Here is a 17,691-nt window from a genome sequence, read left to right on the forward strand (position 1 = left end):
CTGCAGGGGGCAGTCAGGAGGTGAGGGCCGCACACTGGGGATGGAGGTGTGGGGAAGGATTAGCTCCGCTGCATGGACTCTGGTGTCACACCAACCTGGGTTCAAATGCCAGCTCCTTCTGTGACCACAGGCAAGTGATGTCACATCTCTGAGCCTCACTTTCCATATCTGTTAAGTGGGGGTTAGCTTAGCACTGAGCCAGGTTCCCAGGAAGTGCTTGATAAGTGGCTGGCGTCATGCTATCTCTTTAAGCCTCCTTAATTCTCTTTAAGGCTCAGTTTTCTCATCTAGGAATTAGGGATACTAATTTCTAGAGTGCAGATTCTCTACAGAAACTAAATGACATAATAGTGATAGAAGACTCCAGTGCTGACAGGGGCCAGGCAGTGTGCTGTAAATACGTAAAGACCACTGCGTGGGGTTCTGGTAATGGGAGAAGGCTGTTGCCTACTGGCTCCTGACAATCTCCCTGCGGGAGAGCCGGCTCAGTGATGCTCCATCTTTCACATTTTCAAGAAGCTGGAAATGTGAATTTTTAAAATGGAAAGACCTCCCAATTTTAAAATGCTGGCAACTAATTAAAAATAGGTAAGAAATGTATGGCCCCTAAAATCATATCTGTGGGCTGAACAGGGCTGTGTATCGTCAAGAATAAACAACAAAAATTGTTAACATTTATTGTACGTGTACTTGGTGTCAGGTGTGGTTCTAAGCTGTTTGTATGAATTATCCCATTTAATCATAATAATCATCTCTATGTGGGGGTACTATTATTATATGCATTTCATAGGTGAGAAAACTAAGGCACAGAGAGGTGGTCAGTAACTGCAGAGTTTTCAATAACTTCCCATCATTCCTGGGCCTCCCCTGCACCTGTTACTGCTCCTCTGCCTGCCCTGCTCTGGGTCTCTTCTATTCTGAGGACCTCTGAGCTCCTCCTGAGGTGCTTAGTTTATGCAGAGGTAGACGGCCATCCTGTGACAGAGGCACCAGTGTCCTCCCCAAAGCCCCCAGGCCAAATCTGGAGGGGCCTGGAAGGAGGGAGATTCTCGAGGTTGGGGCTTCTCCACGGGGCTCCAGGGAAATCCTTTGCCTCAGGAGGGGACTATGGGGCAAAAGAACAAAAGGGGCCAGCTGGCTTGCCCATTCTGTGTGTCAGCCACCTGGATGGACATCCAGAGCAGAAAGCCTTTGCCTTAAGTGCTTGGTGTGCCTGGCACCAGCCTAACCACATACACAGTGACCCACTGAATCTCCTCGCTAATTGCCGTGTGGTGGGCATCAGCACCCATGGCACACAGGGGAGCAAACTGAGGCTCAGAGAAGTGCGCTGACTTGCCCAAGGTCACCTAGCGCAGACAACACCTACGACTCAAGTCCTGGTCTGTCTGACTGATGGAACTTGACTGCACTAGGCTGTACTGCGCTGAATTCTGCCCGGTCCCTGCATTTCCATGCTCCCATCCTGCTTCTGCTTGGAGGCAGGGCTAAGGCTCTATCAGAGAGGCCAGCAGACAGGTCAGGAGAAACTGGAAGCTGAGGGCGGGGAGCACCCTCCTGAGCCTTCCAGCTCAGAGAAGAGTCTTCTGAGGTGGAGTGGATGGCTCTCCAGGATCTTCCAGGCTTAGTTGCTAGGATGGGGCAACGCTGTGCAAGGGGGAGGGCCTGATGCTGCCAGGGACTCTGGGAGCCTAGAATTCTTGGCCCTCAGCGCCTACCTCTTTCCTAAGCGGCTGTCACTAACGCTACAGTCCCTCCCACGTGTGATGCGCCTCTCCCATCGCAACACCAAAGAGGGCTAAATCCTTGGAGAAGCTGTCTTCTGACATCCTTTCCCGTCAAAGCTGCCCAGCCCTCCCCACCAAGAACACGCTTTCCCAACGTCCTCCTTTACATTTGCCTACATGTTTTTACAGCCAAACAGTGCTTTCAAAGACCTCCTTTTTCATCTCCTAATTAATTTTTATCTTCCAAGACAGAGGGAGGACAACATAGGAGTTGCTGTTTGTGATGTTTGCTGCTCCCTGACAACTCTTCAAATGAAATTTCCTTTGGAATGATGGGCTGCCTCTAGCCATGTGTCTCCCGGGCTGTGGGGGGTAGGGGGAGGCTGGGCAAGGGATCTGGAGCCCCTCAGAGACCAGCATCCCACTTCCTGTTGTCATCTTTGGGCAGGAGTGGGCTCTCTCCCTCCAACGCTACTTTCCGTTTTAAGACGGTTCGCAGCTTAACCAGGAAATGCAGTAACTGCAGAAATGAAGTTCATCTGCCCCGTGCTCCGGACATTCAGGGATGCTGCCTGCTGGGCTCCTGTCCTCAACATGGTCTCCTGCCCTTGCTCTGCTCGGCTCCTGCTGTCTTTTAATTCCATCTGTTAATTCAACAACTGCATCCACTCAACGTGTATCATTTGAGCAACTACGATGCGCTACAACCGTTCTAGGCTGGGGATGTGGCTCAACAGACTGTGGCTTCACTCTGCGCCAAGGAACTCCTGGATGGCGGCAGGCTCCTTGGAGAAACGATGTGGACAGAGGGACAAAGAGCACAGGCATTAGAGCCAGACGGCTTGGGTTCAAATCCCAGCCCTGCATTTCACTAGCTGTGTTATGTCAGGCAAGAAGTATTAACTCAGGTTACTTTCTGAGCCTTGCTTTCACCCTGTGTTAAATGGAGGGGATAATAACAGCCTCCACCTTCTAGGCGTTAGGAGGATGATGGGTTTGAACACAGATGAAGCGCCGGGAACACTGCCTGGCACACAGTAAGTGCTCGGTAAATGCTACTATTATTGTCGACTCTGCCAGTGTCTCCTGGACATCTCATGGCTGCTTCTGGAGCTGATTCCTGTTCAACCCTAGTGCCAGCCCTGCTGTATACACTCACAGGCAGGGGAGGGGACCAACCTCCAGAAGAAGACTCTGGAGAAGCTGTGGGAGAGGGCATTGTGTGTGCAGACAGAGTATGTGACCTTGCATCCTGGCTCCACTGTTTATCTGCTGTTTGATCATGGGCAAATCACCCAGCCCCTCTGGGCCTGTTTCTCTAGGTGAAACTCAGATTTCCGTCCAGCTCTAACTTGAAAGTGACCATAAGGAGGCTACCACCTGGCCTGGTGCAGGGGCAGGGGGGTGTTTGGGGAGCGAGGTCTGACTCTGAAGGGCAGGGGGGTGGTGGGGCAGGGAGGAAGTGAGTTTGTCTAGGGACCTTCTGGGAGGGTCATGTTTCTAGCTCATCATCTGAAGTGGGGTTGATGTATCCACACACAGGTTCCCCTCTGCCCACATAACAGTCCTGCTGCTGCCGGGAGGGAGCCTGGGCAAGAAGAATTTCATTTGAATTAAATCAGGAGACAAGGTGGCCAGACAGCAAGAGGAACTCATTGGCGATCAGGAGAGCAAGCAAGGGGAGCTGGTTCTGCAGGGGGACGCGGCGTTGCTGTTTCTGGCTGAAGGTCCTTGTGAGACTGGGCCCCTTAGCCCCAGCATCCCTGCTGGGCGGCAGCGTCTGTCCCTCCCCTGCACTCCTCACTGCACCATTTGCAGGGAAGGTGGGTGAGGGTGGAGCAGGCTGCGGGAGGCGCTGCTTGATGCTGAGGACAGCAGCTCGGTGGGGAGCAGGGCCTGGGCTCTTGGAAGCCAATCTGAGCATCTTAGCATGGAGGGAGGCAAGGGCATCCAATCAGCGGCAATGAGCCTGCACTGGGCTTATTTATGCCGCTTCCCTTTGATCGGGAGCCCTGCTTAGAGATGGGCTCATGTGTAATGCATGAGGGATGCTCTGGCACAGTCAAAGGGCTGGGTTGCAGCCTGGGGATAGGCAGGAGCAGGCGCTTGTGCGCGTGCACACACACGCACACACACACAGGCCTATCCCCCCACTCACACTTATCTAGGCAAGCCCATGGCGACATTTAAGCAGATAGACAGGCATGCACTCTCCACACACAGATACCTGTAGACACCCCCGCAATACTTGTATACAATCATAGGCACATATCCACATGCCCAGATCACAGAGATGCATGCGCACTTATGCTTGCCAGTACATACACACATATACATATGCCCAAGCATAAAGACACACAAGCATCCAGACAGGCCTACTCTTGTGCACGGGCACATGTGTGCATACATCCATACACGAACATGCATTGACACATCATATACTGCTACACACGCATGTGCAGCATTCACATACACACTTGCTAACACCCAGGAACACATACATAGGGTCCCAGGGAGGCCCTCGCATGTCTACGACAATGCTGTATCTTCCCCCAACTCTCAATACATGGTAGTGACCTCGTAGGAAAGCTGCATTTCCCGCTTCTCAGCATCCAAGTGGGGAGCCCCTTTCCTCTGTCTTTCCTCTTCACGAGGCAGCTGCTTCTACCCTCAAGAAGGGGCACAGGGGAGGCCAGGGTTGGGGAGTGCTGCTGGGGCTCCAAGCCCAGGAGATGGAAGGCTTTCCCACCCCCCCTTCCTCCTCTCCTCACTCAGGTTCCCATTGGTGGCTCAACCCATCACTCACAGGCTTAAGCTGGAAGGCGGCAAGGGCTAGGGCATGGGGATCCAGGGCCCAGAGGAAAGGAAGACACCCCAGGCTTCTGGATTGATTGAGAGCAATTGACTACTAAACAAATACATGAATGAATAAACCCATAGCCACAGGGTTCCCAAGTCCTGCCCTTTTCTGAGACCTCATCAAGAGGAGTGGTCCTCAAAGTGTGGTCCCTGGACTAGCAGCATCAGCATCGCCTGGGAACTGATTAGAGACGCACATACTCAGGCCCCACCCCAGGACTTACTGGATCAGTAACCTCATGGGTGGGGCCGCCAACCTGGAGTTTTCCAAGCCTTCCAGGTGATCTGGACACACACTTAAGTCTGAGAACCATGGCCTAGAACATGGGCTTTGGAAGAAGGCAGACCTGGTTCGGCCTCCAGCTCCTTCAGCTGTGAGTCCTCAAACAGCCCGCTTAATGGCTCTGAGCCTTAATTTCCACCTGTGCAAAACAGAAGTAATTGCAGCGCCTACTTCCCAGGGCTTGTCATGAAGATTAAATGAGGCCAAGCATGGAGTGCGGTGCCTGGCCCACTGTGAGCTCTCGGTGACGGTGGCTATTGTTGTTATCACTTTAATTTCTGGAAGAACATTTACAGCTCCTGGTGGTCAGGCTCAGCCCGTTTCCTAAACCCTCAACTACTCTAGGAGAAAAAAACATTGAGATTCTGAGCCAATGTTTTACAGAACAAGAGGTGCAGCAAAGTCACGGCCAGATCCCCCTGAGAGGAGTAATCTGAGCAGGTGACAGGGGCTTTATCTGGACATCAGCATTCCAAGAGTGCACCGTGCTGAGGAATGTTTGTAAAAGCCTGTTCAAGTTTTAAGCCTCCTCCCTTCCTTGGAGGATGCGCCCCTGCCGCCCTCTCAGTGGTGGAGAGCTCACCCCAAGCCCAGGCTGGCCTCTTGGAGATGGAGGCCACTGAGGCCAAGCCCAGGGCAGGGACCTCAATGACCACAGGGCCTATTTGTGTGTCTGGCTACACCTCTCCTTCCCCCTTCTCCAGCCTCCTCTCTCCACCTGTCCTCTTCTGATGATTTAAGGAAACACAGCATCTTCCAGCTTGCTCTCAGGTATGGAAACTTCTAGGATCTGTGCTGGGACGAACCCAAATGACCACATCACCACAGTACCCCAAAGTCAACTGGTTCCAAACAGAGAGGGACTGAGCCCTGGGGACTTCTGGCTCATTGGCTCTGTGTGGTTAGGGAAGGACAGTGAAGGGAGGGGGAGGGTCTCACCTTGAAGAAGGTCATGGTGGCCCCATCCTTGACGGCCCCATACTCAATTTTGGTTTGTTTGGCCAGGTCATCGGCAGAGTCGATGGGCGATTCCATGCGCTCCACGGTCAGAAAGGCAGCCAGGTTGGCCGTGTAAGAGGAGATGATGATCAGCGTGAAGAACCACCAGATGCCACCAATGATGCGTGTGGACAGGGCTTTGGGCATCAGTTCAGATCCTGGGAGGAGGGAGAAGACAGGTGGTCCCTGACAGTGTCCAGACCAGGGCTGCTTGGGTCTTCTGGGTCACAGACTCCACTGACAATATAGTAACAGCTGAGACCTTTTCCCTACACCCGTGGTTCTTAAAGTGTAGTTCCTGGACCATCAGCATCACCTGGGAACCTGTTAGAAATGCATCTTCTCAGGCCCCACCCCAGGACCTACTGAATCAGTAACTTCAGGGGTGGGGCCAAGCAATCTGGGTTTGATAAGCCCTCCAGGTGATCCTGATGCAGGCTAAAACTGAAGAACCACTGCTCTAGAACAGCACACAACATGCACATTTCACGGGCTTGCCAGACCCTCTGATGCCTATCTGTGGACCACCTGTGTGGTCCCAGGGTCCGAACACCCAGAGTTGGAACCCTTGCATTCTTCAGTGAATCCTGCTCTTAGCTCTTTGTGTGACCTTGTGCCGGTCACTTTCCCTCTCTGGGACTCTGCAAAGCATGGAGAATCATCCTTCCTCCGTCCCAGCCTCATGCAAACACCACGATGCTGCTGCAGCGCTATCATTTGAGGAGAAATTGTGTTGGAAATACAAGTGGTATACAAATATAAGATTGCTGTGCGAGGCTTTGCAGGAGGAGAAAAATCAACATTTTTCTGAAGTTCTTTGCTGAAACAGATCACTCTTCCTCCCCGACCTTGGGTACGGAGCACAATTGAGATGAAACCTTCTAACTGAAGTAATTAACTAGGTGGCTTTCAAGAGATTTAAATCGCAAGTGACTCCTGAACTTTCCAGAATATTTGGACCTGCAGTCTGAAAAGTGTCTGCTTTGATACGGATGATTTTTTTTTTCCTCAAAGAAATCACTCAAGGGAGAGTTTTTCAAATACCTAACTATTTTTCTCCCTCCTAATCAAAACCTCGCGGGGAAGACATCGGGGGCCAGTGCTTTGAATAGCAGCAGGAGGGGGAAGAGGAGCTATTACTGCATTGAGGGGCTTCCAGGTCTTTCCCAATTGTCACCGAACAAAGATGATGGACAAAGAAGCAAGGTGAGGCTTCAGGACACTCATTAATGGTGGGGACAGAAAGAGGCACTTCCAAGCTGCCTGTCACTTCCCTGATGGGAGACCACGCCCCCATCAGCCACGCCCAGGCTCATCTGCCTGGCCCTGCCCCAGATTGCTCTGAGCCAGGGCTGAAGCTGCTCCTGAAGGGAGAATGACTTATTTCGGTTGTTTACTTGGTGAGCTCTGCCAGGCTCTGATGGGCCCCTGCCCTGGCCTCTATCATGGCTGGGAGGTCGCTCAGGTCCAGGGTCCTTCATTCAAGTGCCCAGCACAGAATTTGGCATGTGGTGGGGCACTCAGGACACACTGAGAAAATATCATTCATTCCTTCAGCATTTGCTGGTAAGATACCTACCGAGGAGGCCCCGGGTTGGTGCTGGGCCTTAAGGATACAACCAGGTGAGTGAGGGCAGGGAAATTCTTTGCCCCTTGGATCCCCTTCCCTCCCTGGCCCCCTGGTTGCCCACTGTCCCTCAGTGGGACCCTAACACAGGCAGAGACTTTGGATTCCCCATTCCCCGAGATAAGAGGCTCTGACACGTGACTCGGTGGCAGAGGCAATGAGCACTTGGCTCCTGGCCAGCAGGGCTGGGAGAGGCGCTCTCCTGGGGGTCTTTCCTGGCTGGGGTCCTGTCCCCCTGTGTTCGTCCCCAGCCCATGGTGTCTCGGCACCACTCTCCTTGCCGGTGCTGTGCTTTCTGAGGTATTTGAGCAGCTGTAGATCTCTCCAAAAAAATGGGCCACTAGCCAGGGGGCAGGGGCAGCAGCGCAGCCCTCCCTCGAGATGTAAGAAAATGGTATCCTTCTGGGTACACCAGCTCTGATGCACTCAGGCTAACGTCCCTACCTCAGACGTGACCCTAGCCTACTCCCAGGCTTCCCCTAGCCAGGCGGTCACAGAGTCCGTCCCTGCTCCATCCTGAAGTTCTCTTAGTCCATCTCTGTCCTCCACCCCCATGGCCACTACCCGGCTCAGATCTCATTATCTCATTCCTGCCATGGCCTCCCACCCAGCCTCCTTGCCTCCAGACTCTCCCCATCCTCAGCCCAACTTTGCTCAGCAGATTCTGTGGTGGTGAGGCCATTGGTGGGGTGGGCCCCCACCAGTGGGATGTTGTAGATCCACTGCAGCTGGAGCAGGAGGGGCTGGGATGAGCCCTGAATGCCATGGATGGGTGGGTGGGGGGCTTATATACTTCAGCCTCAGATCCTGAGCTGGTCCAGCTGCAGTAGGAGTGGAGTGCAGGGACCTGAGAAAGGGCACACACCTGAGCATCAGGGTGTCTACAACCTTCTGAGGACTCAGAAGGTCTGAGGCTGCCCTGGAGGGTGGGCTGGCTCTGCTGACTTGGGAGAGGAGGCTGTTTGGGGAGGGCACACATACCTTGCTGCATCAAGGACCCCATTCCAAACCAGAAGCTGTTCAGCAGAGTGAAGTTATTTTCTACCACCTCGGAGCCGGGGTTGCAGGGGTGAGCATCGTACCACTCGTAAGGGCTGAACCTGCAGCAGGAAGCGGGGGCAGTGAGGCTAGGTCAGAGGCAGACAGGAGGGACGGGGTGTCCATGCCACGTAAGCCGGCGGTTTAGCAAACACTGATGTACCAACCACTTTAGCATCAATGTCCTCATTGTTCTGCTGGGGAGGCAGGGGATGGGAAGCCAGGGCCATTTTGCTTCTTGTTCTTTATGTTAGTGCCCTTTTCTGGTGATAAAAGTAACTCAGCAGTATCTCTTAAAATTAAAAGTGCACATGCCCTTCAACCTAGCAATTCTGCAACTCATTATCCATCCAAGAAAAAAAACACTCCTACAGGAGCATAAAGAGAAATGCGCGAGGGTGTTTATCAAAGCATTGTTTGTAATAGCGAAAAACTGGGAACAACCTAAATGTCCTTCAGTAGAGGAATGATTAAATAAGCGATGCCACGATTGTACTTTGAAACACCACGAAGCTGTTAGAACTACTTTTCAATGTACCAAGAGGGAAAGATCTTCAACACATATTGTTTGGTTTAAAAAAGAAAGTGATAAAATAAGAACAATTTGGTCAGGTTATATAAATAGATTCCCAAAGACATAATTATACACCTACTTATGTACATTTGTATATAAATGCATATAAAGAGTCTGGAAGGATCCGTATCTAAAAAAAATCAGTGTTTACCTCTGGGGAGGGGTGTTAGAATGGCAGACAAAATTTCATGGAAGCTTGTTGCTTTGTATATACTACATGAATTGTAAAAAATGAGAACAGGCTTTTGAATTACTTGCACACTTAAAAAAACCTTGATATGGAAAAAAAGAAAAATACACTCTTCATAAAATATTCAAACAGTATAGAATACAGTGAGAGAGTGGAAGTACTCCCTGATCCCACTCTCTGGGAGGAACAATGTGCCATATATTTTTTTTCCAGATTTTTCTCTGAATATACAAATACATGTATGACAGAAAAAAAGGTGTTTTTTCAAGCCCCCCACTGCGTTCTAAGGAAGAGAAGTCCTGATAGCTGGAGGGATCTTTGTTTACTGTGTAAATTCCAGTTGAGGAGATGTAAGTTGGAGGAAGCTAGGGGACCCTGGAGAGATAGTGAGACCCCAGAGAAATTCCCCACCAGGCTGGTATGGCTGGTGTTAGTGACTGGTGTGAGGCCCTTTGTTGAGATGGGAGACCCAGAAGGAGAGACATATCGATGGAATTTTGTTTTGTAAAATGTGACACTCTTTCTGTAATAGAGAAGAATCTGAAAAAATATATAGATATGTACGTATATGTATAACTGAACTGCTTCGCTGTACACCTGAAACTAACATTATAAACTGACTACACTTCAATAAAAAATAAGAATTTAAAAAAGATGTAATTAATCAAATTTAAAAATAAATAAGTAAATACTGGAAAAAAATGTGATGCTCTTTAAGTGGGATGTTGTGACTTTCCATCCTCCTTCTAAAAGCTTTAGTAAATGGTACATTGACGACCAGTGCTCACATGAGGAGAATTTTGTTTTCACAAAGTGGGAAGATCCTATGGATGGGAAATTCCAAAGTGAGACTTCAAGCCAAGATGGGGATTTTCAAAGGGAATGACCATGAACTGGTTAAAGGCTCAAAAAATCCACAAGGAAGAGACAGAGGATGAAGAGAGTAGACTTGAGAGGCTCTTGTGAGAAGGGTTTTAGAAGAAGCCTTTGGAGAGCTGTGCATTCAGTGGCCCCCTTGGTCCCCCGACCTGTGAAGTCCTGGGAGAGGCTTCCACAGGGTGGCGGGGGGAGCTCGGGGGGCAGCTCTGTTATAAGCGATGGGGTGGACCACTGCCTGGGATTCTGGAGGGCTGGGGTGAGGCTGATGCGTGTTTCCCAGGTGGAGGCAGGAGAGTGGGTCCCTGCTGCACGGCACCGGCCTGCGGGCCCAGACACGGCCAGGGCTAAGGACGTTTCCCTGGACCAGATGGGCCCATGTAGAGAGAGATCCGGCCCAGATCCACCTTGACTCCTATCCGAGAAGGGACAATAGGCAATGGGACAACAGGGAGAGGCCACAGGGCAGGGGCTGCTGGAGGACCAGGGCTAGCGGCGGGAGTGGGCTGACAAGGAGGCACTGACGAAGGGCCTAGGGGAGGAGTCTGCTCTGTGAATGAGGGTAGAAATGTTGAGGACTATACTGGACTCAGCCTTCTAACTTCTGAACTGAAACAGTGTGCTTATGCTTGAGAGAGAGACCTAGGGTTTCCGTGCTCTGGAAATGAGCCAAAAAGTGACAGGTCCTGAGAGAGCTTTCACTGGGGCAAAGATTCAGCTCTGAACACACCGGAAGGTGGGTGAGAGACAAAGTAAAGATGATTTCAGATGAGATCTTATGAGCCCTGCTTTTTTAATGTACGCTCACACACATCCCCAATACATGATGTATGTGATAATCGTTTAACACAAAAAGATCTTATCAGACCATAATACTGTCCTAGAACTTAAAAAAAAATTTTTTTTCTAGATTATCATCCTAACCATTTTAAATTTTTTCTAAGTTTATGATTTTGGGGGAGAGGGGTAATTAGGTATTTATTTATATGGCGGTACTGGGGATTGAACCCAGGACCTCGTGCATGCTAAGCATACACTCTCCCACAGAGTTATACCCTCCCCCCTAGAGCTTTTTCACTTAATAAGTCACCAGCTTCTTTCTACGTCAGTTCTTCTTGATCCCCTTTATTCTCTGTAACTATTTAATGGGTGTTTTGAACCACTTCTCTTTTGATGTTACCGAGGCTGGTCCGGTTCTCCACTGCGGTCCACTCTGCTGAAACTCCTTGGACACACTTCCGTGGGTACCCTTGCCAAAGGGCAGCCTTGTCCAGGGCTTTGCTGAGAAGGCTTTCTAGATTTGGGAGGCGGCTATAAAGTGGGGCTCAGTGGTGACTTTTGACAGGATAGACTCCCAGAGGTGGAAGCACTTACCATGATAAAAATAACCGGTCTAGAATGGGCCTCTTGGTTATCAAGTACCATTACAGACCTGGTCCTCACAGAGGCCGACAGCGCAGTGGGCGCCCACTTTATGGATGGGGAGGCAGCTAACTGCAGCACCACAGGAGGGAAGTGGAGTGGGATGGGCTTTGAATGGTGAGGAAGGTGCCACCAAAGTGAATGGTGGATCCGGGATTTATGGCTTGTGGCTGCAAGGGGTCCTCCCAGTCTTGTAAGTAAGTGGGAGCTAACAGTGGCTCACCTGGAGATACTGTCTCCACTCAGGGGAGAAGGCTAGACTCCAGCCCCGGGGACAGAGGTGTAAACAGAGCACTGACTGTGGCCAAGACCAACTCTTCCTGGGATTTTCCTCTGTACTGGATTTGGCCAGAATGTGGCTCCTGGGGGCTGGACTGGCAGCTCACCCTCAGGCCTGCCTCCAGGGTCAGGCACTCAGGATCATCTCCTCACGTCGTACGTGCCAACTGTCCCACTGTCCGTGGTAAGAAAGCATCCTCCCTCCCTTTTCCTTCTACCTTACCGAGCACGAAGCAGAATATCCTGGTGGCAGAGAAGGGCTTCGGTCAATGCCTGGACCCCTGGTGCTAGACAGGCACAGGCCAGGCCAGTTTGCAGGATGGACAGCCCTGTGCCGGGCTGGGGCTGCCTGGAGTGGGCCTGGACACCTGCCCACCCTGCAGACCCCATCTCTTAGGCAGCTGTGTCCAGCTCTCCAGCAGTAGGCATAGAGCGGTCCAAAGGACTCAGGTCACTTGGAGGGGAGGAGACAGAGGGCCACATCTCCATTACAGATGTGCCGTGCTTGACCTTAACAGTGTTGTAAAAAATTGAATTTGTGGTTACATATAAAAGCCATGAGGCGTCCAGAAAAATCTGAACCTCTCTCTAAAATCATGAACTCTGCAGCACCAGCCCCACATTCCTGCTTAGCACAGCCTGTGGGAGCTGAGTAGTGGTGGTGCCTTCCTCCAGGTGTGCCCTCCAGTTTGCTTCAGTCTTCACCACTCCCTGCTGCACTGCTTGGCCCGCTTCACTCCCTCAGCCTTCCTGTGTTGGCCACCCCTGATTTAAAGTCTGGCAACTCTTGGTTTGAAGCCCACCTCTGCAAGAAAAGGCTTTCTGACTTTGGGCAAAGACTTAACCCCTCTGAGCCTCAGTTTCTGCTTCTGCAGAGTGGGGATAATGATACCGACCTCTCACAACTGCTGTACAGACTGGACAGGTGGGTGTGAACTGGGTTGTGTGAATGCTACCCCACGTGACAACTGTCCTATGATGCTGGTCGTGGCTCTGTGGCCAAGACTCTTGTCCCTCTCCTCTCTCTTCAGGTGTCCTGAGTCATTCAGCAGCTTCAGAAATCTCATCTCTTCCAGAAAGTCTCCCCGGCCTAATCTCGGGAGGGGGGCTCCTACCAGCCTGGCCGGGAGGTAGGGGGTGGAAAGCCGGCTTGGCTGCCAGCAGCTGATGAAAGGCCAGGAGTTGGAGGGGGATGGGATGCATGTCACAGAAGCAGAGCTGATGCTGGAAAAGCTCCAGCTGTTTTTGAGGGGATGGGGAGCCGAGAGGCTGGCTGGAGCTGCTAAAATTATGGTGAGAGCTCTGGAGAATGGCTCCTGGCTTTCAAAGGCTTGTTAGACCATTAGGGACAAGAGGCGTAATGAGGGCCGCTCTGTGAGAGGCTGGGCTGCCGGCTGGGCTGGGCGGGCAGGCAGGTAGCACCAGGCCAGCCAGCAGCGAAGGGCTTTGGAGGCAGGACAGTTTCCTCTCTCACATCCTTCCCTTTAGTCTGTCTGTGCAGGAGGAGGGAGCGAAAGGGAGCGGGGTCGGGGGAAGGCTTTCAAAGGCTCAGGAGAAAAAAAGGCTGAAACACCAAGTCCTTGGATCTCAAATTGCTTCTCCAGAGAAGTCTCCCTTCACACCTTGTTAGAATTTAGAGAAAAAAGAATGAGGGCAGGGGCTGGGGCTGGAGCTGGAGGAAGCAGGCGGAGAGCCCAGGGCCCAGGAACCACCAACTTGGGGTGGGGGCAGAACACAGATGTCCAGAAGGCCACAGATGTGGGTTGCAGATAAAACACTTGGTGACCCAAGTTCACATTCCGGGTGTGTCCCTTACTGCCGGGATGGTCTTGGTGAGTACTGAGCTTTTCTGAGTCTCAGATGTCTCCCTTCCATGGGAGGCCATGAGAATTAAGTAAGATAATGGCTGTGAAGTATAGAGTATGGTGCTTGGCACACAGTAGTGCTCAGTAAATGCTGAACTAAACCTGTTCCCTAGTGACCTCCTCCTACCATCCCCCAGTGTGGATGCACTATGTCTACTTCATGTGAATAACTGAACATGCAAGGATACTGTTGGCGTGTGTTGGAGACAGGTAGGCATGTGTGCATGCCACGTTTCTGCATGTGTGCAAGTTTATGTGGCACTGCTCCTCCTGCTGTTGTGGACTGGACGAACACAGTCTGTTTTCAAGTTTCAAGCTACCTGCCGGACCACCCAATTCACCTAGGTTTGCTATCCTGGGTGCCTAGCCCAGATGATGCAGCTTTGGGAGTGACTTAACCTCTCCAAGCCTGCTCATAGGACCAGGGACACAACTGCTGCGTCTCAGAGTCATGGATATAGCCCAGGGTGAGGACTCAGGGATTCAAGCTTGGGGGCCATAGAATGTTTCTTGAGGGATATGAAAGGATGTGAGCCACAGGGAGGAAGAGAGAGAAGCAGGTACAGCAGTAGCCTGAACCCGGGCCTTCTGTGCCAAGCACTGAGGATGTGGGGCCTTGTCTGGCTCCCTAAGCCCCCAGCCCTGGGCCAGAGCTCAGGCCAAGGCATTGCCCTTACCTGGCGATGACAAAGAGGACACAGCTGACACCCAGGTAGGCGAGGAGCACGTACATCCAGATGTCTGGGGACAGGGGGTTGAGGAAGGAGAAGACACTGGGGTTGGTGCCGTTGGGCTTGCGATAGAGGATGCTCACACCAAGAGTCATGAAGGGCTTGGAGAAGTCGATGGCTTTCTCACGGACGTGGGTGATGGTCAGGGGGGCCACGGCCAGGTCTGCCTTCTGCAATGAGAAAGACAGACAGACAGACTCTGAGCAAAGCCTAAGACTAGCAGGGAACAGAATACCACTTTTTGAAGGAGGAGAGATTAGGGAGTGAAGTGGAGTCTGTTGCCTGAGCCCCGGGTCACTTAACCACTCTTCAGTTTCAATGTTTACTAACCCTGCTTCTGGGCTAGGTCATGACCAGGATGCTGGAAGACCATGATGAATGAGACCTAAGCCCTGTTCTCCAAGAGTTCATGGCCTTGAAGAAGAGGACAGTGGTATCAACAGGCAGAGAATGGAACCCTATTATAGCTGTAACCCATGTGGTCCATTCTCAGAATGGGGCTTTGTCAAATGAATATAGTTCAGTAATCCACAAACATTTAAAAATAGCTCATGTCCTTCCTTTGTGACTTTCAAACATCATGAAGAGGACACAGAATTCACAACAACTCTTATTTATATATGTTTTCCTCTCCTATGCACTTCTTGGCTGCCTCACCCCGTTTGGGTTATTCTGTATACCCTAAAGGCTCCCCAGACCAGTTGGGAAAAGATAATACTCTCTTTGTGGGGAGAGGGTGGGGAAGAAACTAAACAGGCAAATTCAGAGCCTTCTTTAATAGGAGAGGGGAGGGAAGAGAGCAGAGCAGAGGAGGAAGGGAAGGGGTGGGGAAGGCTAGGGATGTTCATATGTTGATAAATCTTAGCCCATCACAGTTTTAATGAGGGGAATAATTAAAGTTCTATCTCTTTTGTCTGAGCTTTTTCTGATTAAAAATCTACAATCTCACAGTCCCATCTTGGCAGCCTCACCCCATTGCTCTCCTCCTATGTGAGGCCCTATTTAACTGCTTCCTGTTTACCACATTCCCTTCTTGACCGTCACGCTTTGCACACACTGTGCCCTGTTGAGAATGCCCTCTCCCAGTTGTCTGACTCTTACTGCCTCCCATATTGCTTTGCACATGTTTCCTCTTCCAAGAAGCCCTCCCTGATAGCCTCCAATTCAAGACTCCCATGAAGCTCGCTTTGTCCCACGGTAAGGTCCTAGCCTGCTCAGCTGTATTGGCATTATGTGTGGCCATGTGACTTTTTGTCATATCTGCCTATTTACCTGTGAGTTCCTAAGTGCAGCTGGGACTATGGCTGATTCACTGCTGCACTTCTCTACTCCCAACCCCCATCTCAACCTCTGCAATATTTATTAATGAATAATGTTCCCCACAGGGAGGCTGCCCCCTGGGCTGCTGTGGATATTTATTTATTTATTTATTTAGACAATGCAACATGATTATATTTCAATACACAACCAAAATATAACACACTATTGTAAACTGATGATAAAAAACATAGGATTTCATTTACAACGCATGACAAATTGCTGTGGATATTTATATATCAGAATGTGAACCGAGTGATCACTTCCCTTCCTCAGGTGGGGCAGGATGGAAAGGGAGGCTGAGTCTCAAAGACCCTTTTGCTAAGGGCATGGGCTGCCTCTGAGAACCCCCTTCCAAACAATAGTCTCTAGGCAGTCACCCACTGACTTGGTCCAGCTTAATCAATCAGTTAATGAGTTGTTTTGTGAGCTCCACTAGGCACCAGGGATATGCAGCTGAGCCAAACGAACATGGTTTCTGCCCTCATGGCGCTTACAGTCTAATGGGGTAGATGGACATTAATCAGATTGTTTACTAAGTGGTAGCTGTTACATCTCTGACTTCACCAATCCTAGAATAGGAACCAGCAACCAAGCTGAAATCAGACTTCAAGGAGGGGAGAACCCCCGCTCCTAAATGACTCTTCAGGTGCCCCAGGCTGGGGGGGCACTGGCAAACGCACAACTCTGATGTTGCTCGCCCCAATGTTTCTCCTTCTAACGTCAGCCCTTGTGGCTGATGATTGTTAATGACACTAGAAGCCCAAGGATTTGGTGAATCTTAGAACCTGGGGAAGTGAGGGAGGAAGAGCCTGTTACAAAGGATGCTTCAGACCTGGGACCTTCCTTGGGTAAATTTCTGACCATGTGAGTTGGAACTTGCCTAGCTTTGGAGGCCCAGGAAGAGGGAAGGGGCAGCTGCTGCCACGCCAGCTCCCTGGAGCCCTCTCGGTTCAGGGTGTGTACAAAGGAAAGAGGCAAAAGCAGAGAGAACTGTCAGGGAAGGTGCAGAGTGACTAATGTGCATTTGCTCAAGACCTACTGTGTACCCGTCTGGGAAATAAAGGGTGAGCAAGAGACCTAGCTCTGCTCTCATGAGCTTCCCTTCAAGAGAACCCCTGTTGGAGGCTGTGGACAGGACTCCAAGTGGAGTGGGAGCTGGGGTGGGACATTCTGGAAGGTCCCTTTCAGTCCTGAAGTTCTAGGATCCTTCATAATGTTGGCATGATGGGTGCAGGGGGCTTTTGATTCTAGAACTTGGCTTTCCCTAGCCCTGTCCCTTCAAAGCACATTGTTTTGGGAGGCTCTCTGCTAACTCCAAAGTCATCATCACTGTTCAGAATGCATTTGAAACTGGTCTCTGGGAATGGCTTCTGGGGCCTGGAGTGGATACTTGGGAAGAACCTCAAAGTCAATGGTGGCAAATCTTCCTTTGACTTTTGATGGCAAGTTGGGTGAGAGCGTTAGTAACTGGGTGTTCAAGGTGTTTGCAGCCAATGCTTTTCCTACCAGGAGTGTTCTAGGACTGGCAAGGAATCTAACCACAGGGCCACAGGCCCTCTTTCTTCCACCGGACAGTCTCAGAACCTTCAGAATCTCCCCACCAGCCTTTCTGCTTTCTGTCTCTAATGGTGTTGACAGACAGGGGTATCTAGGCATTCTGTGCCTATAGCAGTAAGACAGCTGGTCGACCTGAACTTCCTTACAGGAGGTTTTGATGTGCATTCTCCCTTGGGCTTCAGGAAGCCTGGAGTTCTCCATTTTGATTTTGGTTTAGGTAGGAAATACTATATTTCACTGTTGGTTACGATTTCTCTGAAAAAGGCATTATTTTGTCCATCTTCTCTTGAAAAAGCTGAACAGATGTCAAGCCGTTGCTGTTTCAGTTCATTATTCAGAATGAA

General features: G+C 50.8%; 1 protein-coding gene across 1 annotated transcript in view; it reads right to left on the reverse strand.

Moving 5' to 3' along the window:
• The window catches only part of GRIK3 (glutamate ionotropic receptor kainate type subunit 3), a 225,596-nt gene that overhangs the window by 14,773 nt on the left and 193,132 nt on the right, over positions 1 to 17,691 (reverse strand). Inside the window, exons 11-13 of the mRNA XM_032495980.1 lie at positions 14,417 to 14,640; positions 8,477 to 8,595; positions 5,809 to 6,026 (exon numbers count right to left, since the gene is read on the reverse strand). Of these exons, the coding sequence (XP_032351871.1) occupies positions 5,809 to 6,026; positions 8,477 to 8,595; positions 14,417 to 14,640 (561 nt within the window). The remainder of the gene's footprint in view (positions 1 to 5,808; positions 6,027 to 8,476; positions 8,596 to 14,416; positions 14,641 to 17,691) is intronic.

The sequence above is a fragment of the Camelus ferus genome, chromosome 13, assembly GCF_009834535.1.
Source record: "Camelus ferus isolate YT-003-E chromosome 13, BCGSAC_Cfer_1.0, whole genome shotgun sequence".
Lineage (NCBI taxonomy): Eukaryota > Metazoa > Chordata > Mammalia > Artiodactyla > Camelidae > Camelus > Camelus ferus.